Raw genomic sequence first — 26388 nt, 5'->3', positions numbered from 1 at the left:
TGGGCAGTATGGCCATTTTCACAATATTGATTCTTCCTATTCATGAGCATGGAATGTTCTTCCATTTGTTTGTGTCTTCTTTTATTTTGTCAAGCAGTGGTTTGTAGTTCTCCTTGAAGAGGTCCTTCACATCCCTTGTAAGTTGGATTCCTAGGTATTTTATTCCCTTTGAAGAAAACTGGCACAAGACAAGGATGCCCTCTCTCACCACTCCTATTCAACATAGTGTTGGAAGTTCTGGCCAGGGCAATCAGGCAGGAGAAAAAAATAAAGGGTATTCAATTAGGAAAAGAGGAAGTCAAATTGTCCCTGTTTGCAGATGACATGATTGTATATTTAGAAAACCCCATTGTCTCAGCCCAAAAATCTCCTTAAGCTGATACTTCAGCAAAGTCTCAGGATACAAAATCAATGTGCAAAAATCACAAGCATTCTTATACACCAATAACAGACAAACAGCCAATTCACGGTTGCAATTTTTAAATAGGATGACATTTGAGATGAGATCAATTTTACATGGTTGTCTAAAGAAAAAAATTCTAAAGATTTTAAAGAAAAAAATTCCAAAGACTTACAATCTAAACATTTAGTTTTGACCAGGTGCAGTGGCTCATGCCTGTAATCCTAACACTTTGGGAGGCTGAGGCAGGAGGATCACTTGAGTCTAAGAAGTCAAGCTCAGCCTCGGCAACATAATGGGACCCCATTTCTACAAACAAATTAAAAATTTTTTAATTTGCTTTTCATGCCTGTAGTCCCAGTTACTTGTAAGGCTGAGCTGGGAGAATCGCTTGAGCCCTGGGGGTCTAGGCTGACATGAGCCATGATGACACTACTGTACTCCAGCCTAGGTGACAAAGTGAGACCCTGTCTCAAATAAATAAATACATAAATAAATGAAAACCAAACATTTAGTTTTAATTCTAGCATGATGCTATAATTCTACTTCCTCAAAGACTTCATTTTAATAAGCAGGAAACTATAATACTAGGTCAATATTAATAGGAATGACTACATTTTGAAAAGCAACATTGCCCTAAAGATATGTATCTTTCCTACAGAGTAATGGCTGTCATTAGGTAGAATCATAAAATATACAGGAAATGGAAGTTTTGTTATTTTATTTTTCAACACCTTATCATGACCTTTATGCATTTGCGTTCCTATAAAAGTAGGAACTTTGGTCATAAATTGAGAGAAGCAGTGGTGGAGGTGGGATGTAATCACCAATAAAGATTAGCTAAGTTTCTCTTGGCTATTTATGGCTTTGTTAATTATAAATTTGTCTCAACACTTTTATTCTTTTTTTAAATTTTTTAAAATATGGAACACTTCAATTTGCATGTCATTCTTGTGCAGAGGCCACGCTAATCTTCCTTGTATTCTTCAATTTTAGTATATGTGCTGCTGAAACAAGCTCTCAATACTTTAAAAACCTTGAGTATTATGTGTTGATAACTATTCTATTTTGTGTGTGTTGGCTCATTAAATCTCTTTATTCAATGTCTCAATACTTTATTTATCCATTTATTAGCGAAAAGGTCTTGCTCTGTTGCCCTAGCTACATCGTAGTGGCTTGATCATAGCTCACAGCAGCCTCGAAATCCTGGGCTCAAGCAATCCTTCTGCCTCAGCCTCCTAAGTAGCTGGGACCACAGGTGTGTGTCACCAGGCCCGGCTAATTACAAAAATAATTTTCTTTTTGTAGATACGGGGTCTCATTATATTGCCCAGCTGGTCTTGAACTGCTGACCTCAATCTATCCTTCTGCCTCAATCCAAAGTGCTAGGATTACAGGCATGAGCCATTGCTCTGGCCTTTGTTTTGTTTTCAATGCCTGTAGGGAATTAGGTCAGTTCTTTACTAACAAAGCAAAGCATTATATGATCAAATTTTGAAAAATAAGATTTTTTGATCAAAATGCCTAATGGGTCTTTTTTAGTCTTTATTACACTGTTATTTCCACAGTGACTTGTAATTAGTTGCTTTAGATTCTGAAAGGCTGTCAATACATTTAAGTTTGTATATAGTATTTCAGTTTACAAAGCATCGCGATATATATCTCATTTATCTGGTTCAGAATATGTAGTTTGAATACACAATTATATTACAGCACATTTTTTCCTTTCAGTTCTATTTTATTTATTTTTTTGAGATGGAGTCTTGCTCTGTCGCCCAGGCTGGAGTGCAGTAGTGCGATCTCAGCTTACTGAAACCTTCGCCTCCTGGGTTCAAGAGATTCTCCTGCCTCAGCCTCCCGAGCAGCTGGGATTACAGGCACCTGCCACCACACCCAGCTAATTTTTGCATTTTTAGTAGAGACAGGGTTTCACCATGTTGGCTGAGCTGGTCTTGAACTCTTGACCTCAGGTGATCCACGCACCTCGGTCTCCCAGAGGGCTGGGATTACAGGCATGAGTCACCGTGCCCGGCCTCAGTTCTCTTTTAAAGGGAATCTGTATTTTCAAGAATTACATACATCATACTCAAATATAAATCTGACATTGATGTAAGTTTGAAGTAGTAATGGCCAAGATCTTTCAAGTAGCAGCAAACTAATCTTGTTTAAGAGGAGGTATTACAGAATCATAAGCAGAGTTCCAATAATTAGACCACACAGTGCTTACAAAGGATAGCCTTATAAAGGTTCAGGTGTTTAGGTAAAGAGCCCTTCTCCCCTTCTCAAACCATTAACAAAAATAAAAATAAACAAAACAAAACAAAACTTTTCCTTGCAGGAAAATTTCCGTGAACCTGTGGTTTTGGGGGCAAGGATGAGAGCAACAGGCAAAAACTAGTTCAGAACCTAGACAACTAGAGGGGTCTGCAAACAAGTCAAAACCAAGATAGGCATGGTTGGTGAGCATGTAAATTGATACAGCCATTATGGAAGGCAGTATGGAGGCTCCTCAAAAAATTAAAAATAGAACTACAGTATAAACCATATAGTATATACCATATATATCATATATGCATATGTACCATATATACAATATATACATATATATCATATATTCTGGGTATATATCCAAAGAAAATGAAATCAGTATGTCAAAGAGGTATCTGCATCACCATGCTCATTGCAGTATTATTCATAATAGCCAAAGTATGGAATCATCTAAGAGTGAACTGATGGATAAAGAAAATGTGAAATATAGAAATGCGGTGTACGTATATTTATATATATAATGAATACTATGCAGCCTTTAAAAAGAAGAAAATCCTGTCATTTGTGACAACATGGGTGAATTTATGCTAAAGGAAATAAGCCAGGGCAGAAACACAAATACTTCATGATCCCACTTATATGTAGAGTCAAAAAAAGTGGAACTCATAGAATTAGAGAGCAGAATAATGGCGGGATCTTGGCTCACTGCAACCTCTGCCTCCCAGGCTCAAGTGATCCTCCCATCTCAGCCTCTCAAGTAGCTGGGACTACAGGTGCCACTGTGCCTGGCTAATTTTTTAATTTTTTTTGTAGAGATGGGGTCTCACTATGTTGCCCAGGCTGGACTCTAACTTCTGGGCTCAAGGGATCTGCCCGCCTCGGCCTCCCAAAGTGCTGGGATTACAGGCCTGAGCCACCACACCTGGCCGACCTTAAATATTCTTAGCACAAAATAAACATACACACACGCACACACGACTATGTGAGGTGATGGATATGTTATCATTTCACAACATATACATCTATGAAAACACCACATGGTACACTGTAAATATATACAATTTTTATTTAAAGTTAGAAAAATTATTTTAAAATAAACCAAAAAGGCAGTCCGTAAGCTTCTGTTGAATGGATAAAAATCTCTACTATAAACAAAAACATAATATACAAAGGTATTAAGATTTGGAAGAAAACCTAAGAGAGTATTAACAGTAGTGACTACTGGGGATCACCGAGATACAGGGTATTAAGGATGGAAGGTTTACTTTTCTCTTTTTTTTGAGACGGAGTGTCGCTCTGTCGCCCAGGCTGGAGTGCAGTGGCATGATCTCTACTCACTGCAACCTCTGCCTCCTGAGTTCAAGCGATTCTCCTGCCTCAGCCTCCTGAGTAGCTGGGACTACAGGCGCCCGCTACCACGCCTGGTTAATTTTCTGTATTTTTAGTAGGGACGGGGTTTCACCGTGTTAGCCAGGATGGTCTCGATCTCCTGACCTCGTGATCCGCCCGCCTCGGCCTCCCAAAGTGCTGGGATTACAGGCGTGAGCCACCGCGCCCGGCCGGAAGGTTTACTTTTCAATGGATCTTTGGGAAGTTTTAAAACATACATGCTCAACCTTTAAAAATTACTCTAGGGGAAATCCCTTCTCCACATCCTATAGGTGTGCTTCCTTCTTCCTCTCCATACACTTCACTATCAAAACCTACATTACTTCCAACAGTCGACCCTCGAGGGAATAAGTCCCTGGTCCCCACGATCGGGACCAGCCAGTCCACACTGCCGACCCCTGAAAGGCGGTCTCAGCTGCTCGGTCAGCGAGAAAAAAGGCCAGCGAGGTCCTCGTCCTGCAGGCCACAGCGAAGACAAAAACCTCCGGTTACTGGCCTCAGGTGCAAGGCTGCTCCGCATTGGCAGCGCGGGACCATTCCTATTATTATTACGTAGTCTTGTTTCTTTCTGGGAGAAAGCACCTGGGGAGAGTTGGGCTGGCCCCGCAGGGCGCTCCGGGACACCCGTCCTCTATAACGCCACAGCCCGCGCCAGCGTTCGACCCGGACGTCTCATCCAGGCCCGACTCGCATTTTTAGTTGTCAGATTCGCCACTTTTTGGTGTCAGAATTTAAAACAAAAATTCCAATTTCTCTATTTCAGAAGCTCTTTCTGTCCAGGAAAACAGAAGCAGGAGAGACTTCAGGTTTTTGAATTATTCGTCTCTTCTGGTCTCCACAGTATCGACATCCAGAGAGCGGGGACCGTGAGTCGAAAGCGACGACGCGGATGCTCAGGCCACCGTTCCCGGCGCGCAGTCGCAGCTGCCCCTCGCTCCCGCCCCCGCCTGGAGTCCGACGTGGAAGTTGCTGGCTGACTGGGCTTGCGAGGAAACCGCCTCGGAGCTGCAGCCGAAGGCCAAGGAATCACTGAAGATCGGCGAGGGAGGACAGGGGGTTCATCATGGGTGAGGGGTTCGAGAAGGGCACCTGGGCGCGCTCGAGGGGGCCGCGGCCGAGGGCTGGGGTGCAGAGGAGGAGAGGGGCCGGCCAGGGAACCCTAGAGTAGCCAGCTCCTCAGGGGGCGGGTCGCGGAGGACTTGACTCACCTTGGATCTTCATCTGTAGGGGTGGATCCGCCCTCTCTCGTTTCCCCTTCATTCCCGCGGGGTCCAGGGACCCGGACAGCTTGGGGACGTCCGCAGGGCCTGGGTTCGAGTTCTTTATCCTTATCATGAAGTTTTCCCTCATCCCCAGCTCCACTTGCTGGGCAGAGTTGTTCTTGCGGAGGCTGGCAACGGTCAGTCGCAGGTCCGCTGAGGTTTCTTGGTGAAAGATGAGCTGCGGCCTCAGAGTGGAAGCTTAATTATTCTCTTTACCAGGGGCGCTGGGACGGCGTCAGTTTGAAAAATCCGTGAGCAGGTGTTGCTTATGTTGTTTTATGGCCCGTTTGGCATTTGTCTGCTAATCTGCTGTAGCGTTTCATGTAATAATACGGGTATTTCTAGTCGGTAAATGAAATTTTATTCTCAGTTCTTGGCCCGCTGATTGAGGGAACTGCATTCTCACAAGCATCGGGTAACACCCTCGCCCCGCTAGAACCCAAATGAGGGTGCACATTCTTTAACTCGTTTCCCACCCTCCAAATGAAGGTGCAGATTCTTTGGCTTGGTTAAATCCCTCCACAGTTTTCTGGGGAGCATACTTCTTGCTCCCAAGCGTCACAGGCGCTGTCCTGTCTTCCATAACCGCCTTCAGTTTTGTTCCGCCTCTCTTCTACCTGTAAATGGTAGAAAGGACTTTGTCAAGTCACACCCATTCTGTTGAACTTTCCCAAGGTTCTCTAGCCCATGGTGTTGTTCATTTTTCAACTCGCAGCTCTTAGTTATGCCATGTCTTTGCCAAATAACAGTGTGGCATCACTTCTGATGTTAACTGTTTTTTTATATTGTTAACGTAATTTGTTTTTAATCTTCTCTAATGGCTCTGGATGGGAAAAGGACTGTGCTTCTATACTACACAATACTTGGTGTACAGGAAGCTTTCTGGAAATATTTTGTGATGCGTTGGATAGAGCTTTATTATTTTTAAAAATGGGTTTCTGTCAAAAATAGTTATTGTTTTCAGCTTCTTTCTCAATTTCTTGTACTAGTTATATTGCTTGGTGGAGAACTCTGATTGAAGTTGGTTATAGTGGTACTGCTGCTGTACAGTACTTTTCCTGTGCGAGGATTACATTGTCCCAGTATCCTCCTTACTGGCCCCTTGGTTTTTAGGGGTAGTGAAGGGATCATGCTAAAATATTCCTATTCTGCTGATTAGAAAATGAGATTCCCAAAGGCCGCGGCCGTATTTCTCTTATTATTTGGTTTATCTTCTGTGCCTGCATGACACAATAGTAACATAACTAAGGACATAGTAACATAACTAATTACTTGTTTGATATTGAATAATATATTTCATTTGGAGGAAGAATATGCAGCTGTGCATCCAGGAAATTATAATATTTAATTTGGTATATAGCTCTCAGAGGACAAGGTTAGATAGATGTTTTGTATACCTAGTTCACGAAATGACATTGTGTATGTTTTTTCTTTTATTATTTTTTAGGTGGCTTTTTCTCAAGTATATTTTCCAGTCTGTTTGGAACTCGGGAAATGAGGATTTTAATTTTGGGATTAGATGGAGCAGGGAAAACCACAATTTTGTACAGATTACAAGTTGGAGAAGTTGTTACTACTATACCTAGTAAGTGTTGGTATGATGAGCTAATTGCAGGGCTTTCTGGTCTCCATCTAACATAACTCTATTTCTTTCTTTCTTTCTTTTTTTGTTTTAGTAGAGATCCGGTATCACTATGTTACCCAAGCTGGTCTTAGACTCTTGGCCTCAAATGATCCTCCTGCCTTGGCCTCCCAAAGTGCTGGGATTACAGGCATGAGCCACTATGCCAGGCCTATTTCTGAATAAATTAATTCATATAATAAAGTATTTGATAAAGTTTGTAAACTGCTAGTATGAACATAACATTGGTAACACTTTTTCCATCAACTAAGAGGCAGCTTAGTGTAATTAAGGACCCTTGTTCTGGTTTACAGCTGGGTTGGCCTGTTTATAGGTTTAAGTTACTAAATCTTACTGAGAGCCAGTATCTTTACTAATAAAATACATAGGATAACAAATACCCACTGGTTTTCAGGGGGAAATTAACGAAGTAGGTAAAAGTACCTTTTAAATCTGTGTAAAGAATTATATAAATGTTAAGTGATATTACATGTGAAGTGCCTTTTTTTCTGTAGTTGTTACTATTTTAATTAAGATTAGTTTATCTTAGGTAATTCTGTTGATTACTTTTAAAGATCTGAGTTGCAGAGACTGAGTGTTGAAGTAATTTGGTACCTTAAAAATACCAAGAGAAGGCCGGGCACAGTAGCTCACGCCTGTAATGGCAGCACTTTGGGAGGCCAAGGCGGGTGGATCACCTGAGGTTGGGAGTTCAAGACCAGCCCGACCAACATGGAGAAACCCCATCTCTACTAAAAATACAAAACTAGCCAGGCGTGGTGGTGCATGCCTGTAATCTCAGCTACTCGGAAGGCTGAGGCAGGAGAATCGCTTGAACCCGGGAGGCAGAGGTTGTAGCAAGCCAAGATTGCGCCATTGCACTCCAGCCTGGGCAACAAGAGCAAAACTCGGTCTCAAAATATATATGTGTATATGTATATATTTATTAAGAGAAGAAATACCTCAATTTTAATTATTACTGTCTTACAAAAATATTCTCCAACAGTCTTATTTGACTATATGAGAATACTGTTGTTATTTATACTTTTTTCATTTGTTGCCCTGAATTTACTTGGAGAAGAGTAATACATTTAAATTAAAGAGTTCATACAGTTTGCTCAAGATTTTTTAAATTATGCCTCTAACGTTAGTCTGCTACTCAGGGTATTTCTGTATTGTTACTGTTTAAATTTATGGACTAAAACGAAAGAGGCTAGCCTCTAAGAAAGAAGAGCGTTTTGAACCCTGTAATGTCTGTTACTCCTTTTTGCTACCTTCAGTAAATTTTAGTTCCCTTAGTTTTTGCTTTTCAAAATCACCCATCTCTGTCTGGGCATCTCCTGCGGTGCACAGAGCAGCACAGTGGATAGTTTCGAGTTTCAGTGAGTGCTGCTTTACACCACGCTCTTTTTTGAGACAATGTCTTGCTTTTTTGCCCAGGCTGGAGTGTAGTGTGGCACATTCATAGCTCACTGCAGCCTCTACCTCTACCTCCTGGGCTCTAGTGATCTTCCCACCTCAGCCTCCAAAAGTGTTGGGATTACAGGCATGAGCCACTGCACCCAGGCTACACCATTCTCTTGTCTTGCACATATAAACGATGTTTTTTTACCATTGGTGAACATTGTGATTACACTCCTACCTAATTCTAAGGGAGACATCATGAATTTGCATTTTAGTTTTTTGCTCAAATTTGTCATAGTATTGTTATTTTTTAATTGTAATAGACATACTTGCCAAACACTCAAAGGTATCACTTACCACTGCAGACTTAAATATAAAACAAAAGCTAATTGTCCAGTTATAGCTGGAAGTTATTTTTTATTTATTTATTTTTTTGAGACAGAGTCTCACTCTATTGCCCAGGCTGAAGTGCAGTGGCAAGATGTCGGCTCACTGCAACCTGTGCCTCCCAGGTTCAAGTGATTCTCATGCATCGGCCCCCAGAGTAGCTGGGATTACAGGCATGTGCCACCATACCCGGCTAATTTTTGTATTTTTAGAAGAGATGAGGTTTCACGGTGTTGGCTAGGCTGGTCTCAAACTCCTGACCTCAGGTGATCCACCCGCCTTGGCCTCCCAAAGTGCTGGGATTTCAGGTGTGAGCCATCGCACCCAGCCATGGAAGTTTTTTTTTTTATCTATTTTTCACCTAAGAAGGATGGCAGAGAAAAGGGGTGGGACACCTGCCCTTTGACCACCCGGCCATGACCTTATTACAAGTGAGTTCTTGAGGATGTCTGCAGATGGGCTGTGAGATTGAAAGCTGCAGCCATGGCTGTGTCCATGCTGAAGTTTAGAACTGAAGTTTAGCTTTTTTTGCTTTTGGTCTGTTTATTTGCTGCCAGCCAAAATTCTGCTTTTTATAGTACATCCACAACTGTACTTTCTAAATACAGCTTTCAAACACTTTTGACTACTCTATTATGAGGGGAGTTTAATATAATAGGATTTCCATTGAGCTAAAAATTATGTTTTCCTTTTTATTTCTTTTTTAAATTCTTTTTTAAATTTATTTGAGCTAAAATTATATACTTCATTTGCAGAACTGCTGGCTTTTAAAAAATATCCTGAAGATGGTAATGATCTTGCTAATTGATGTTTTGTGCACACACCTGCACATGTATGGGGGAGCATTTCATCTTAAATGGTATAAAATCTCAACCAATAATGTGATTCAACAATTACCATTTCTTTTTAACTCGAATCCTAAGACAAATTATATATATATATATATTTTAAACTCTAATAACAATTACCATTAATTGCTGTAACTCAGATAGGATATTTTGAAGGTGGAATGTATTAGTCTACACATACCACTGATTTGATTTCTCTTCCAGCCATCGGATTTAATGTAGAGACGGTGACGTACAAAAACCTTAAATTCCAAGTCTGGGATTTAGGAGGACAGACAAGTATCAGGTATGGTACAAAGACCAGGTTATTTGGTAGTATTTGACATTTATTGATTCTTTTAAGGGTTAACATCAGTCAACCCGAATATGTGTTCTATTGTAATTTAAATGGAGCCACCTAGTTTAAAATGAGGTAAAATTTGGAACTATTTCCTTAGAGCATCCATTGAGTTAAAACTTAAGGAAGCCCAGTTTTCCAGATACCTGTTTAATGAAAATCTTTTCACGAAATCTTTTCACGAAAATCTCAAGACCTTATTACGTCAGCTATTCTCAACTAGAAAGGACCCTCCATTTAGTTCTTGTCAGTCTCTCCTCTCTGAAACACATTATTTTGGAATTCATTAAAGTACCTTGCAGGCATACCATTTAGGGCTAATATAAAAATAAATGCCATTGGCCGGGCGTGGTGGCTCATGCCTGTAATCCCAGCACTTTGGGAGGCCGAGGTGGGCGGATCATCAGGTCAGGAGTTGGAGACCAGCCTGCCCAACATGGTGAAACCTCGTCTCTACTAAAAATACAAAAATTAGCTGGGCATGGTGGTGCGTGCCTGTAATTCCAGCTACCTGGGAGACTGAGGCAGGAGAATTGCTTGTACCGGGACTTGGGAGCCGGAGGTTGCAGTGAGCTGAGCTCGCACCACTGCACTCCAGCCTGGGCTACAGAGCGAGACTCTGTCTCAAAAAAAATAAATGAATAAATAAAAAATAAATGCCTTCTGCAGTTCAGGTCTTCTGCTTAGCATTTTGGGCTTGACATGGCAACAGTGAATGTTTGGTGACCATCAGTAGTTGCTCACGATAGTACCATATTAAAAGATTAGTAATGCATTCTCCAAACATTCTGACTTCTTTTAAGTCATTTCTTGAGTCACGTTTCTTTTTTTTTAAATTGTGCAGCCTCCCAAGCCAGAGTAGGCTCAGAGAGACTCCATTGAATCACTTTTGAGTTTATTTATAATTTTAGCCATTTCTGCTGCTTGATGTCAGTGATTAATTTCATGACTTAAATAAAATCACATTTAAGAAGTTTATTCCTCTTAAGGGGTGCATAGTTAAAGATTTGTTTAAGAAGATGTAATGATCAGGTCTGTGTACAACTTTTTTATCAGTATATTTAGTGATTTCATAGATTGTAAATAAATTTTGTCAGCCTGAAGTCTGAATTCATTTTGAAACTCCCTGGTCCTGTGATTCAATGTTTATCAACATTCTTTTTTTTTTTTTTTTTTTTTGAGATGGAGTTTCACTCTTGTTGCCCAGGCTGGAGTGCAATGGCACCATCTCAGCTCACTGGAACCTCTGCCTTCCTGGTTGAAGTGATTTTCCTGCCTCAGCCTCCTGAGTAGCTGGGATTACAGGCACCTGCCACCATGTCCAGCTAATTTTGTATTTTTAGTAGAGATGGGGTTTCTCCATGTTGGTCAGGCTGGTCTCGAACTCCCGACCTCAGATGATCTGCCCGCCTCAGCCTCCGAAAATGCTGGGATTACAGGTGTGAGCCACCGTGCCTGGCCAATGTTTATCAACATTCTTTTGACTCCATCACATCTGAGGGATATGGTACATATTTCCACCAGAAACAGTGAATCATTAAGGCATTGATTCTAACATGTGTGGGACAGAATTGGCAATTGATATGTCAGTTTCTTCTTTAAAACAATAACAATATGTTCTCCCCTTTTGAATTTCCTCTAGGCCATACTGGAGATGTTACTATTCAAACACAGATGCAGTCATTTATGTAGTAGACAGTTGTGACCGAGACCGAATTGGCATTTCCAAATCAGAGTTAGTTGCCATGTTGGAGGTGAGAAAACTAACCACTTTAAAATGTGGGGAACTCATTTACGTTTGCTGACTCTTTCCAGTACTTATTGTTATATTGAAGAATAATTAAAAAGAATGCAGGGGTTGTTCCCTCCATCCTTTTAATATTATTTTCTTTTATGCAAATGATTTTCTATTCCAAAAATACAGTTGAGGGGGGGTGGAGACAAAACAACAACAAAAACTAACCTTGTAACTTCCTCTTCCTCTAAGCCAGATTGCTTGATTTTCCAGGAGGTTCAGAGCTCACTTAAACAAAAGCATCTATTCTAACTCACTTCTTTGATGTGACTTTTAAAATATGTCTTTTTATTTTTAGCTGTTTTAGAAGGATTCAAGTTCAGAGAAATATGTATTTCTGGGTTACTAGCACAATGCTGGCCTCGCGTTTTATCATTTTTTACCCTTCCCAGTGTTTATGGTGCTTTAGCTTCACAGACCTTCTTTCTGTTCTTTGGACACGAGATTGCACACCTGGCTTAGGGCCTTTTGTACTTGCTGATCCTTCTGCTTGGAATACTATTCTCCAGCATCTTTGCATGGCTGCCTTCCTGATGTGTTTCTTCCCACATCTCTTCCCCAGAAAGAAGTCTTATTTATTCTCTAATCCTTTACCCTTCTTTATTCTTTATACCAATATTGTTTCTTTTTTTTTCTTTTTTTTTTTTTTTTTTTGTAGAGACGGGGTCTAGCTATGTTGCCCAGGCTGGTCCCAGACTCCTGTCCTCAAGTGATCCTCCTGCCTCAGCCTCCTAGTGTTGGGATTACAGGTGTGAGCCATTGCACCCCACTTACTGTTTTTTTACATTATTTTTAAATGTATTTGTTGGCTGGGCGTGGCGGCTCACGCGTGTAATCCCAGCACTTTGGGAGGCCGAGGCGGGCAGGTCACCAGAGATCATCAGGAGTTTGAGACCAGCCTGTCCAACATGGTGAAACCTCATCTCTACTAAAAATACAAGAAAATTAGCCGGGCATGGGGGTGTGTGCCTGTAATCCCAGCTACTTGGGAGGCTGAGGCCGGAGAGTCGCTTGAGCCCGGGAGGCAGAGGTTGCAGTGAGCCGAGATCGTGCCCCTGCACTACAGCCTGGGTGACAGAGTGAGACTCCGTCTCAAAAAATAAAAATTAAAAAAAAATATATTTGTTTACTTATGTATCTCTCCCTCTAAAATGTAAGTTCTTTGAGTTTACCCTGATAGGAGGAACAATGTATAGCACTTAATTAAGACTTCAATACATCTTATTCACTGAAGTTAATAAGATCATATATTGGCTAACTGATCAAATTCAGAGGATGTATTAAATAACCCATTTTTAAAAAATGAAAAAATAATCAAATGTACTATGATAATAATAAAATTGCCCTTGCTCTGGAAAATTAGATGGATAAGTTTCTTTCTCTTGTCAAAAACTGGATTCTGAATTGTTTAATCAAGGGATGTTTAAATATAAGTTCTAGGCCAGTTGATACCTAGGTAAAAGCATCCTCAGACGAGGAGGGGACTATGGACTTTTGATTTTTTTTTTTTTTTTAAAGACAGAGTCTTGCTCTGTTGCCCAGGCTGGAGTGCAGTGGCGTGATCTCCACTCACTGCAATTTTCACCTCCCGGGTTCAAGCGATTCTTCTGTTTCAGCCTTCGGAGTAGCTGGGGCTATAGGCTTCTGCCACCACACCCGGCTAATTTTTGTATTTGTAGCAGAGATGGGGTTTCACCGTGTTGGCCAGGCTGGTCTCGAACTCCTGACCTCAGCAGTTTGCCCGCCTCCTGATCTGCCTGCCTTGGCCTCCCAAAGTACTGGGATTACAGGCATGAGCCACCGCACTCAGCCCAGGACTTTTGATTTCTGAAACTACTGACTTCTTAATGGCTTCCAAGTTATAAATTGCAGACTTAATAGTTTTAAACATTTGGTTAATTTTTTTTTTTTACATCCTAGCATTATATTTATTATAAGAGCTTCTTAGACAAAATTTAAATGTAAGGATAAGGTTTAATTGCCTTGGGTATAATGGGTTTTTTAAAGAACAGCTTTATTTAGGTATAATTCACATGATATAATGTATTTTTATCATATAAAGTATTGCTTAAAAGGAATGGATTATTGACTTCAGTTTACAATTCTTGAGTTGTGCAGGATTGTTGTTACTTGCAGTGTTAGGATTTGACTTATAAAGTCTTACAGAGAAAAAAGTAAAAGTTGGATTCTTTCTTTAGGAAGTCACTTTTAATTCATCAATAAATATCATGTTATGTTAAGTACGGGTCAAGTACGAGTCAGGACTGTTAATGTTAAAACATATAGACACAGGCCGGGTGTGGTGGCTCACCCCTGCAATCCCAGCACTTTGGGAGGCCGAGGCAGGCGGATCACTTCAGGTCAGGAGTTTGAGACCAGCCTGGCCACCCATATCTACTAAAAATACAAAAAATTAGCTGGGTGTAGTGGCGCACGCCTGTAATCCCAGCTACACGGGAGGCTGAGGCAGGAGAATCACTTGAACCCAGGAGGTGGAGGTTGCAGTGAGCTGAGATCGTGCCACTGCACTCCAACCTGAGTGATAGAGTGAGACTCCATCTCAAAACAAACAAACAAAAAATATATAGTATAGACACAAAAGCAGTTTAGGTTTCAACTATTTTTTTTTTCTGAGACAGAGTTTCACTATTGTTGCCCAGGCTGGAGTGCAGTGGCGCAATCTCGGCTCACTGCAGCCTCCGCCTGCTGGGTTCAAGCAATTCTCCTGCCTCAGCCTCCTGAGTAGCTGGGATTGCAAGTGCACACCACCACACCTGGCTAATTTTTGTAATTTTAGTAGAGACGGAGTTTCACCATGTTGGTCAGGCTGGTCTTGAACTCCTGACCTGGTGATCCACCCACCTCAGCCTCCCAAAGTGCTGGGATTACAGATGTGAGCCACTGCGCCTGGCCTTTCAACTTTCTTATACACAAAAATGAATTCTAAGTGGGTAAATAATTAAATGTAAAAAATGAAAATTATAAGAATATATAAGGAATTCAGAAGATGAGATTTAATTATATTAATGTAAACAAAACTCCCCCAAAGCTCAGATATGGCAAATATAAACAAGATTAAGATAAGAAACCAGGCCTAACCAGAAACCAATGACTAAGGATTAGTGATCTTAATCACAGCAAGATCTTTTGCAAAATGAGCAAAAGGCAATTCGTAGGGGAAAAAACATTGCTAATAACATTTGCATTTGTTTTTAAAGAGACAGGGTCAGCAGGGCGCGGTGGCTTATGCCTGTAATCCCAGCACTTTGGGAGGCCGAGGCAGGTGGATCACGAGGTCAGGAGTTCGAGACCAGCCTGACCAACATGGTGAAACCTCATCTCTACTAAAAATACAAAAATTAGCTGGGCGTGGCAGCGGGTACCTGTAGTCCCAGCTACTCAATAGGCTGAGGCAGGAGAATCCCTTGAACCCGGGACGCGGAGGCTGCAGTAAGCCAAGATTGCGCCACTGCAACTCCAGCCTGGGCAACAGAGCGAGACACTGTCTTAAAAAAAGAAAAAAAATAGAGACAGGGTCTCCCTCTGTCCCCTAGGCTGGCGTGCAGTGGCACAACCAAAGCTTATTATAACCTTGAGCTCCTCTCTCTGCTTCCTTTTTTGTTTGTTTTTGAAAAAAATTTTTGTAGAGACCCTTGTGTTGCTCAGGCTGGTCTCAAACTCCTGGACTTAAGCGATCCTCCTGCCTCAGCCAATTTGCATTTCGAATACCCTAGTAATATATAATGAGATGCTATGTTTGGAAAAGTAAATAATTCCCAACTCTACAAAGGCTGCATTGAAGATGGAGACTTTTATACGCTGTTGGTAGGGTAACCTTTCTGGAAAGCTGTTCATGCATGTATTCAGTTTATCAAAGCCTGAAAAAAAATGTTCATACTTTGACTCCATTTTTAGAATATTGTGTTAAGGAAACAGATTCAAACAGGAATTTTTGTAGAAAGACCCTGTCACTTGGGTTTATCTAATAGTCTAGTGGAAAGACTCTAATAAGAGTCTAATACTAGAAAATAGTTAACACAGTTTATGGTGCATGCATCCATAGTGTAGAGCATATTTAGCCATTGTTTTATTTTGAAAAAGTTGTTACAGTTTGGAGAAACATGATTTTAATTTTTAGACAGGGTATGGAACTATATATAAATGTGATCTTAAATGTGTAAATGTATTTACTAAATAAACTCTTAAGTATCTGCAAAACAAAGTACTAGTAGAAAACACCCAAAATGTTAACAGTGATCATATTTGGGAGGTAGGATTATGGGTGAAGCTTCTTTTCTTTATACTTCTCTATATAATTTCTATATAATTTCATAATGTATAATGAATATAATATAAAATACACTTTTAAAACGTATTTTTGGACATTTTCTAAACTCGAGAGAGCACATTAGTTAAAAGAAATTAAATATTTTCAATTTCATCTAGGAAGAAGAGCTGAGAAAAGCCATTTTAGTGGTGTTTGCAAATAAACAGGACATGGAACAGGCCATGACTTCTTCAGAGATGGCAAATTCACTTGGGTTACCTGCCTTGAAGGACCGAAAATGGCAAATATTCAAAACATCAGCAACCAAAGGCACTGGCCTCGATGAGGCAATGGAATGGCAAGTATCATGTTTCCAGAAGCCATCTGTGCATTTGTGTGTGCTTGCAGCTATGCACGTCCACGTGTAATTTTTCTCCAGTGTTGAGGATGAAACTTTGATTTACTTAGCAGCTTATTTCATAAGTTCCTCCAGTGTTTTCTCCCACTGGTCTTCAGGTGCATCTGTCTTCTTCTCAACTACACCTACCTGATTACAGTTACTTAGATAAGCAAATTCTTTGCCAATTTTTAGCCTTTTCCCTGCCTCACCTCACCCTCCAATTCCTTATCCTTCAGGAATTAGCTTAAGGCTCTCTTCTGAAGAGCTTTTCCTAATGTATCTCTATTCCTACTGACTAATCACTCACTTAAAGTTAGATGCCCTTGTCACAGATTAGTGACATAGTACTTGTTTTGCTGTCTTGTAATTGTTTGATTTGTTCATCTACTCATTAGATAATCACCTCCTTGCAGATTGAGACTAGTTTCACCTCTGAGTGAAACTAGTATGTAGCCCATCCGTATGTAGCCCAGAAGTAGTAGTAGCCTGGAAAATAGATATTTGGTCTTTTTTGAATTTTTCATTCAAATCATAGACAAATTCAAAGCTTAAAGGAACCTTATGGATATCTAGTGCATAACCTCATCTGTGTTAGCTGTCATCATTTTAAGTACTTTGGAATCCACCTCCAATACAAAGTTTATTATAGATGATCATGCTTTATACCTGAAAATTAATTTTATAAAACAGTTCATTTTCTCTTTACAGGTTAGTTGAAACATTAAAAAGCAGACAGTAATTCAGTCCATTCTTCTCCCCTGAAATGAAGACTACATCACCTCTCTCCCTTTGGAAACAGTCAAGTGTACTTCACACTACTAGATGTTAAAACTATATGATTATTGGCATATACTGACTGACTGCAATGTTTGTAGTAAATAGGGAAAATAAGTATTTAGTTGGAGGGATAATTCGATCGAATCACCTGAATGTTCTATGTAATGTAAAATATTCTTTTCTTGCTTTCTTGTGTTAAGGTATATATTCTATTTGTATGGAATTCTTATTCAAATACAGTTCTATTAAAGAGTATACTCCTATTGGATGAAAAAAAACCTATTTTTGAATAGTAGTTGCAGCTTGTTTGTATAAATACTAAAAAATATCTTAACAGATTTTTTTCCCCTTAAAATGAATTATCTTTCCAAAGATTAGACTCAGTATGAGAGTAGGTGAGGAACATAGTTTGTATAATATAATCTTTATTTGCTTACCTGACCACTTTTTATTAAGCTGTTTTGTTTAAAAGCTTTTGGTTATAGGCATGAATATTATTTTAATGGTTAACTTCATTGACTTATTTGTAATTGTCATTTTATAGTACTTCACAGTTGTCAAAAAAAATCCTACAAATATTGATCTAGTTGATCGGTACAGGAAGCTTCTGAAGTAGGTAGGACAGGTTATGATGTCTTCACTGTATGGACATGAACCCAGGGTTCTAATAGGTTGGCTTGCCCAAGGTCACCTGCTAGCTAGTAAGGTAGGAATAGGGCTCAAAGTAAAACTTTTGGTTCAGAAGCTTGACTCATAAACTATACTATATATTCCCAAAAATGTCAGTATTGACAACACAGTCTAACTCTTAAATAAAATTATGCTAATTAGTTACATTCAAAATAATGTCTTTAAACTTATTTGTCTATACTAGTAGAAGTGATCAGTGACATACTATAAATAATCCTAAATGGTTATATTTGATGGAATTCATAACACATTAAAGAGAAAATTTCACATTAAAGGAAGGTTTAAAAATCTATTTTCAGATTATAAAAGGTGTCTTTACTGGTTTTCATTCCTTTTATCTACATATAATTGGACATGTAAACTTGTTAAAAATCAAAATCTTACTGATTGTACAGGGAGGAATTAAGCATTCTGTTTTAAAAATTAGGCTTCTTACTAGACTGTAAGTTTAAAAACAATTCATGTTCAAAGGAGCTTTTCAAATTACCCACTCCGCCACAGAATCAGCTAATGTGACAGAAGTAAATATGGTGCTTCATAATTGCTAAAAACGGTGAATTTCTTTCACTTAAGTTGGAAAACTAGCCTCTAAAAAATTAGGTGCTGGCAATGAGAGCTTAATACCATGGTTCCCCGCAGGTCTCAGAAACATTAGTAGTTCCTTTCTTGGCCCTCACTGTCCTTCCAATGTTGCCCTCTGGCCTCTTCCCCTCACATTTATGTTCATTCTCCGGGCTTATATTCATTCTCTGCTGCTTTCTCCCTTCACCCGTGGGACTCTTACCCTTCTTGCTCATTCTCCAGCACCCATTCCTACTTTAGTCTCTTTGAAATCTTTTTGGAGATTTTCCTTCAGCTATAAGTGTTCCAGTACAACCAATATTACTCCTGAGGGGCAAAGACCGTTTCATATTTATGTCCCTTGTATCTGGTATGGTGCCTGGCATATGGCATTTCAGAATATGTTCATAGTTGAAGTAGTAGGATAGAATTTGTCATCTTGACAAGTAGCACTTTGCAATTTATACTTGAGTTCACTTCTGGTCAATGGCACATGGCTGGAAAATGCAGAGAGCAAGTTCACTTACAGCCTGAGGCTTGTAAAGCTTGTACAGCTGCCTCCCGGCAGTTCAGGAAAGCTGCAAAAAATGGGAAGTAGGGTCCTGGCAGGCAGACCTGGCATGTAGCCGCTGGCCATCTTGAATCCCAGGGCATGAAGTTGCCCCAAAGTTCAGCACTTGGTTAAGCCTGATCCCTCTGGTTTATCACAAAGAATAGGATGGGATAAAGAATGTGGGCACTTAAATAAGCTATAAATTATATGGTCCTTGTCTAGCAGGAGACAACTGCACAGGTATGCTACCAGCGTTTGGATATTGATATATACATGGCAAATCTGAATATTGTTTAATGAGAGGCCTGGCAATGGGAAAAACACCAAACTTGAAATCAGAACATAGGTGCAAATGGCCACTCCTGTAGTTTCTTTTCTGTAAAATGGGACCTGGACAAATGATACCAAATGTTTCTGACATTCTGTTTTATAACTCTGGCCTATGGTTGTGTTGTGTCTTGCATTAAAAAAAAAAAATTTGAGAGCGGTAGAATTACTTCTGTTATCTGAAATACCTGAGATGCACTTTAAACTGTTGAAATGTAAGCTCTGAAGGCAGGAACCGTATCTTATTTACTGTTAGTATCCCTTGCATCTAGTGTGGTGCACCTGGCACACAGTAGGCACTCGATAAATATTTATTGATTAAAAACAAAGATGTCTTCAATATCCCAGATATATTTGTCCTTTCTGATCTTTGCCTTAGTATTTTGTTTTATTTTTAAAAATTTTATGAAAGCAATACATGCATTTACTTTAAGTCACTTAGAATTAATTAAAATCAGTCTTCTAAGATGGCCTCCTTTTGATATATTACAAAGCCCTTAGAAGGGTGAGAACTCCCATTTGAGATACACACTACATCAAAGCACAGATGCTGAAGTGAATGAAGATTTGATTCCTATGCCACATGCTGTCATATTCTAAGCCCATAATTACAAATTATAAAGCATGGACTTTTTTTTTTTTTTTTTTGAGATGGAGTCTCACTGTCGCCCAGGCTGGAGTGCAGTGGCACGATCTCAGCTCACTGTAACCTCTGCCTCCCAGGCGCAAGTGATTCTCCTGGCTCAGCCTCCCGAGTAGCTGGGACTACAGGTGCCGTGCCACCGCACCCGGCTAATTTTTGTATTTTTAGTAGAGACAAGGTTTCATCATGTTGGCCAGGCTGGTCTCGAACTCCTGACCTCAAGTGATCCACCTGCCTTGGCCTCCCAAAGTGCTGGGATTACAGGTGTGAGCCACCGCGCCCAGCTCAAAGCATGGACTTTGAATCTTGATTGTACCACCTACATCCTGTATCACCCTTAGGCAAGTTATTTACTCTTGAGTCTCAGTTTCTTCATCTGTAAAATAGGAACCAATTGTAAGAATCTCTCAGGAATACTAGGATTAAACAAAATGTATCCAAAGTGCCTGGCACATAGGGTGGATTTCCCACCCCATATGCCCCCAAATATATGGGGCACTAAAGAATATTTCTTCCACATCAAGTATAGAGTGAGGCAAAAGATGCTATAAAGTTGAACAACAGAAACAACTTGAGCCACCTCTAAATAAGTGTGGCTTATTACCATTTTAGTTGTAAATAGTAAACCTTTAAAGTTTCAAAGAAACCACTTGTTTTCTTTGTACTGGTAACTTTGTATTAATGTGTTTTTGGCCGAACATTAGAAAATGTTATCAGGAAATATTTTATGTACAGAAAGTAATGTAATGAAGCATTATAAACTTGGAAATCTGGCACCAAATGTAAGACACTGAACATTATGAGGACAGTTTAAGTCCCCCAACCCCACCGTGTTCTTCTCCCTTGATCCTATTCCTTCTCAGAAGTACCCTCTATCCTGAAAACTTTGAAATCATTAATTTTTTTCTACAGATTTATATATGTACACACAATTTTATTACAGTGGTAGTCAACTCTTATTTTTCTTTTCCCCCCACTCAACATTGTTTCTAGAATATCATCTATATTGATGTATATATAATTAGCTGATTTCTGCTACTTTATTTCAGTATATGAACATACCATTTTATTTATTCTCTTGTGGAAGGACATTTGGATTGCTTCTAGTTCTTGACTTTCAGCAATGGTTCAAGAACATTCTTCAGATCCATGGTTCATGGTTTCTCTAGGAGTGGAACTCGGGATCAGGGAGTATACCCGTCTTCAGGTTTACAAGATAATGTCAAACTGCTTTCCAAAGTGGTTTATAAGATTTCCTATGGCTCCACCATGCTTGCCAGCACTTGGTATTGTCAGCTTTATCAATCTGATGATTTCAAAATGGAATCTAATTCTGGTGATAATTGGCATTTTCCTAATTACTGATGAGGCTAAATACAGGAGTGACTCAAACAATTTAACAACTAGACATAGCTAGTACAGTAGGACTCCGACTAGTCCAGGTATTCTTTAGCTTCTGGTGTGAGAAGGTATGTAATCTAAGAACTTCATGTAGCCAGGGTGGCACCTGGCGGTCTCAATGTAATGACTACTTACCAAGCAGTGCATAATACTTAAAAAAGAAAAAATGGCAGAGTCATGTCAGCTAACCATGTTTAAGGACCATTTATGTTTCTCCTTTTGTGCAATGCTCATTTCTTTCTTTTGCCACTTTTTCCACTAGATTATCTGTGTTGATTCATCAGTATTCATTATATGTCCTGGTACTACTAATTGTTTAACAGTATGTGTTGTATGCCATGTCCCAGTTTGTGTCTTTTCCTAAGCAGAAGTTCTTAATGAAGTAGGATTTATTACACGTTCTCTCTATAGGTAGTTTTTGTGTCTTACTTTTGATATCCAATAGGGCAAGTCCCTCATCCTGTTCTACTTTTGTAAGAGCGTCATGGTTATTCTCGGCTTAATATCTTCCATATACATTTTAGAATCAGTTTGTTGGGTTAACGTGAAGAACTCTTGGGATTTTGCTCAGATACACATTTAACCAAAGGGATCAACTTGGGAAAAAAGTAGGATTTTATGATCCTGAATCTTCCTAGCCGTGAACATGGTTATAGTTCTATTTGTGCAGATCTTTCTTACTGCCTTTTCCTAAAATTTTAGAAAGTACTATAGAACAGTATTTGCAAATGTTTCGTCTGATTAATTGCTAACTTCTACATTTTTTCTTGCTATTTAAAAATGTATCCTTTTATTTACAAATTATATTTTAAACTCTTTGACTAGTGTCACATGCTTTTTAGACAGTGAAGACCCAGCAGTAGTATAAAGTGTTTTATTTAAAAAATATGAGCATGATTACATTAAGCTATATATTATACAATCTATCCAAAGTTTAACTTAAATAATAAAACCTGGTTGGGCAGGGTGGCTCACACCTGTAATCCCAGCACTTTGGGAGGCCGAGGCAGGCGGATCAGTTGAGCCCAGGTGTTCGAGACCAGCCTGGCCAACATGGTGAAATCCTGTTTCTACAAAAAATACAAAAAATTTGCTGGGCATAGTGGTGTGTGTCTAGGAGGCACAACTACTTGGGAGGCTGAGGTGAGAGGATCACTTGAACCCAGGTTGAGGCTGCAGTGAGCTGTGATGTTGTCACTGCACTCCACCCTGGGTGACAGAGACCTTGTCTCAAAAAAAAAAAGAACCCCTACCCCCTACCCCAGACAACCTGCTGTAATTTCAGACTAGCAGAGTATTCCAGAAAGTTCATGCTTGTATCAGCACAGGGAGACATTACTCCACTATTGCTAAATCTTTCAGGCTATGGGTTTTTTGTCTCTTGGCCTTATAGCCTGGACGCAGGAACTCTATCTTTCTCTTCTTTGCTTCACTTTTATTTTTGTGTTTCTTCATTTTTTTCTTGGCAGCAATATCAGGATTAGTTACAAACTGGAAAAGAGAATAGAAATTTTATATTACTTTTAAAGTAAATGTTAAACCAATAAGAATCAAATACAGAAATAAATGTAAAAAACACATGCTCATTAAAGAAAATCTGAAGTCCCAGCTATAAAGTCCCCAACCGCTCAAACCCTTGATCCTCCCTAAGTGTAAGTGTGACACAAACATGCACAATTAGTAGTTATCAAGTCCAGTGAACATGCCATATTTTCAAAGAGCAAACTTACCTCCAGGGCCTTCCTCTTTTTCCGGAGTGCCCTTTTCTCATTAGCCTGTTTCTGTACAGAGGCAAAGGCTAATGAGAAGCTCTCAAGCCCAACCAGCTTTTTGAGTAATTCTATGATTTCCTGGGATAGATTCTTCAGCAAAGGATCTAATCACACACAGAGAGTAATGATCAGAGACAAGGTAGGAAAGGACACATTTGAACATCAACAAAATCAACAATATGTACAACATTTATATCCAGCTACTGATCTGGCAAGAAACCCCAAATAAAACAACAAAAAAATTAAACTCTTGCAGCATCATCACTGTTACTTCAACATGAAACACTGATATAAAACTGGCCTCTATGTTCCTGGGATGGGGAAACCAGCAATGCTAGACATAGCACTCCAGCCACCACCTCACTCAGGATGCAATAAGAAATCAGAGAACATGAGGCCCACTTCCCAGCGGAAACCTGGCCCTGAAGACTAGGATTAAAGTAACTTGGGACCTTGACAGAAACGTTTTGAATTACCTCTGTTTACCTGTTGAGCTCTTGCAGATGGGGGGAAAAGTAAGAGATTCCCTCTCTAATCCATGATGGGTCACAGAGGCTTAGCTCTGCCCACAGTAACTTTTTTTTTGTTTTTTTGGCGGGGGAGTGTCAAAGCCTCCTTTTTGAAGTTGACAAAAAGGCCATCTCTCCCACCCTTCTCTGCCACTCACCCCCAAATACAAATAACCCCCGATTTCAATTTCACAGGAGCTCAGGACATCTGTTCTAGATCACAAGCTTCTTGAAAACTTTCCTGCTGTTGAATCCCTGGTGCCTGGCAGATATTAGGTGCTCATTAAATGTTGACTGGCTTGAACCAAAGCACACCTGAACCTGCTTTTGTCAGCAGCCTCAACCTTTACCATTGCTTTTTCCTTTCTAAGAGTGAGGAAACTTTCTCTCAAGGTTGTAGGACTATAAGAGCTCTTGCTTTGACATTTGCTTCATTTGTTTTATTTTTAAACTCTGAACATTCACTTTACCTCCTCTCCTTCCTGCCCCCAGTTCCCTCTTTACCTGTTATTACCAACAATTAGAATAAGTGAGGGAAATGTATCAGGCAAGGAAAAAGAAGAAATGTTAAAATGATATTTTAAAACTATTTCATATAAAAATGATAATACTTATATTTTTGCCATATAATCTTTTTTTTTGAGACAGTGTCTCACTCTGTTGCCCAGGCAGGAGTGCAGTGGTGCAATCATGGCTCACTGAAACCTCAACCTCACAGCCTCAAGAGATCCCCACCCCCTCCGCAGCCTCCTAAGTAGCTGCAATTACAGGTGCGCTCCACCACACCCAGCTAATTTTTGTATCTTTTGTAGAGATGGGGTTTTGCCATGTTGCCCAGGCTGGTCTTGAACTTCTGGGCTCAAGTGATCCTCCCACCTTGGCTTCCCGAAGTGCTGGGATTACAGGCGTGAGCCACTGCGCCCAGCCCATAGTTTTTAAGATGAGAATGTCATGACATTTTATTGTTCATTATTATTCATTGTGCTATGAGGTTTAAAACTACTCTGAACCATAGTTTTCTTTGACTATTTAATCTATGTTGAGGATAAAGCATCATCTTCTATGTGAGAAACATTCTTTCTGGGACAGCAGAAAGCATACAGAAGAGGGCAATCAAATATAATACAAATATGCCTATTTGTTAATTATCTTGATATAAGTTTTCTTTTTAAAAATAAACTCTGGCTGGGTACAGTAGCTCACTTCTATAGTCTCAACACTTTGGGAGGCTGAGGTTGGAAGACTACTTGAGGCCAGGAGTTTGAGACCAAGACCAGCCTGGCATAACATAGTGAGACCACTACTCGTCTCTCTCTTTTTTTTTTAAATGTATGTGTGTGTGTATATATATATAAATATAAACATATATAAGTATATAATATATAATTAAAATACATATATAAATAAAAATAAATCTCAGGCAGGGAGGGAGGACAGAAAGGAAGAAGGAAACATTCAGGAGAGAAGTTAGAAATCCTCATGTGCAAAAGGCAGGAGAACAGACGAGGCAGGGTTACCTTGCTCTGAATAGGTGCTGTTCAGTTCTCGAAACAAAGGAGCTATGATCATTGGGAGATACGGCTTTACCTTGTCTATCCCAAGATCCATTGCTACGGCGCCGAGGAACTTAAAGATGCATGTTCTCTGAAAGTACAGATCATTTTTTTCATTTGAAATACTTCTCTTTAGCACTCAATCATAGACACAGCATTAATTTAGAAAACAGGGCTCAGTCTATTTTGGGACGGATGTTATTGCTGCAGTTTGGGGTTCAAAGATAAAGTTTCTAGGGACTTAGGAGGATCACTAATATCATTAAAATACTCTTTAAAGAGAAATGACTACTCTCAGTCATTCTGTGCATTCATCGCACCTTTAAGGGGTTTCTTGGCGAATAAGCAGCTTCCAGTTTTGCGATCCGGGACAGCTTCTGGATCAACCACAGCAGTGTGGCCGGCCTGCCGAGCTCTTCCTTCACCTCTTCCTTCTCTTCTCCGTCAGACTCCGCCTTCTCATCTGCACAGGCCACACCATCTTCTAAAGCTTCTTCTTCTTCCAGGTCTTCTTTTATCTTACTTTGCTTATCCTCGCAATAAGGTTGCAGTAAATACAAGACTTTGGCTACGAACAACAAATTCTTAACAACCTTTAAAAAAAACGGGGTGGGGGAAGAAATTGGACATTGATTTTGAAATAAATAAGGCTTAGTAGAGCATAAGCTAAAATAGGTATTCTACAATTAGAAAACCAAAACAAACTGGTATTACAACTATTTAACAACTATTAAATGATGATGGCTCCATTTTTAGATCATTCCTTTTTTTTTTTAAAGACAGAGCCTCACTCTGTTACCCAGGCTGAGGGCAGTGGTGCAATCTCGGCTCACTGTGACTTCCCCCTCCCAGGTTTAAATGATTCTCATGCCTCAACCTCCTGAGAAGCTGGGATTACAGGCACGCACCACCATGCCTGGCTAATTTTTATGCTTTTAGTAGAGACGGGGTTTCACCATGTTGGCCAGGCTGGTCTCAAACTCCTGACCTTAGGTGATCTGCCCGCTTCAGCTTCCCAAAGTGCTGCGATTACAGGTGTGAGCCACCGTGCCTGGCCTAGATCATTCTTAAGTTCTTCCTCATAGGGCATCCAAACCCATTTCCATGTAACTTTGATCTATCCGGACTAGCTCTACCCTTTAAAGTCACACAGAACAAGGAAACAATTTCCTTCCAGGCCCTCCATTTACATTTTTTGTTTTGTTTTGTTTTTTGGGTATTTTT

At 39.9% G+C, this 26388-nt stretch overlaps 2 protein-coding genes and 1 non-coding gene across 4 annotated transcripts in view; 1 reads left to right on the top strand and 2 right to left on the bottom strand.

Annotated features, from left to right (window-relative positions):
* Positions 1-1317: 1317 nt before the first annotated feature.
* Positions 1318-1420, bottom strand: LOC112135923 (U6 spliceosomal RNA). Its single transcript, XR_002917152.1, has one exon. It is a non-coding gene; the product is annotated as a U6 spliceosomal RNA (small nuclear RNA).
* A 2296-nt stretch (positions 1421-3716) lies between these two features.
* Positions 3717-19635, top strand: ARL1 (ADP ribosylation factor like GTPase 1). 2 transcript variants are annotated; one of them, XM_054527551.2, is made up of 7 exons: positions 3717-4778; positions 4899-5124; positions 6767-6904; positions 9784-9865; positions 11559-11670; positions 16158-16336; positions 17087-19635. In XM_054527551.2, exons 2-7 carry the CDS (start codon positions 5121-5123, stop codon positions 17115-17117), a joined length of 546 nt encoding a protein of 181 aa, XP_054383526.1. In that variant the 5' UTR covers positions 3717-4778; positions 4899-5120; the 3' UTR covers positions 17118-19635. The 2 variants fall into 2 exon arrangements, with proteins under 2 accessions (XP_054383526.1, XP_002823686.1); XM_002823640.6 differs by having other exon boundaries at positions 3717-5124.
* Positions 19636-22190: 2555 nt separating this feature from the next.
* UTP20 (UTP20 small subunit processome component) overlaps positions 22191-26388 on the bottom strand; it is a 107415-nt gene continuing 103217 nt past the window's right edge. The window contains exons 59-62 of the mRNA XM_024257181.3: positions 25485-25757; positions 25129-25255; positions 23061-23206; positions 22191-22821 (exon numbers count right to left, since the gene is read on the bottom strand). Coding sequence (XP_024112949.2) covers positions 22666-22821; positions 23061-23206; positions 25129-25255; positions 25485-25757 — 702 coding nt within the window. The 3' untranslated portion in view covers positions 22191-22665. The remainder of the gene's footprint in view (positions 22822-23060; positions 23207-25128; positions 25256-25484; positions 25758-26388) is intronic.

Source organism: Pongo abelii, chromosome 10 (assembly GCF_028885655.2).
Source record: "Pongo abelii isolate AG06213 chromosome 10, NHGRI_mPonAbe1-v2.0_pri, whole genome shotgun sequence".
NCBI classification, from domain to species: Eukaryota; Metazoa; Chordata; class Mammalia; order Primates; family Hominidae; genus Pongo; species Pongo abelii.
Note: the sequence above shows the minus strand (reverse complement) of the source record. Positions and strands in the feature narration are given on the sequence as shown.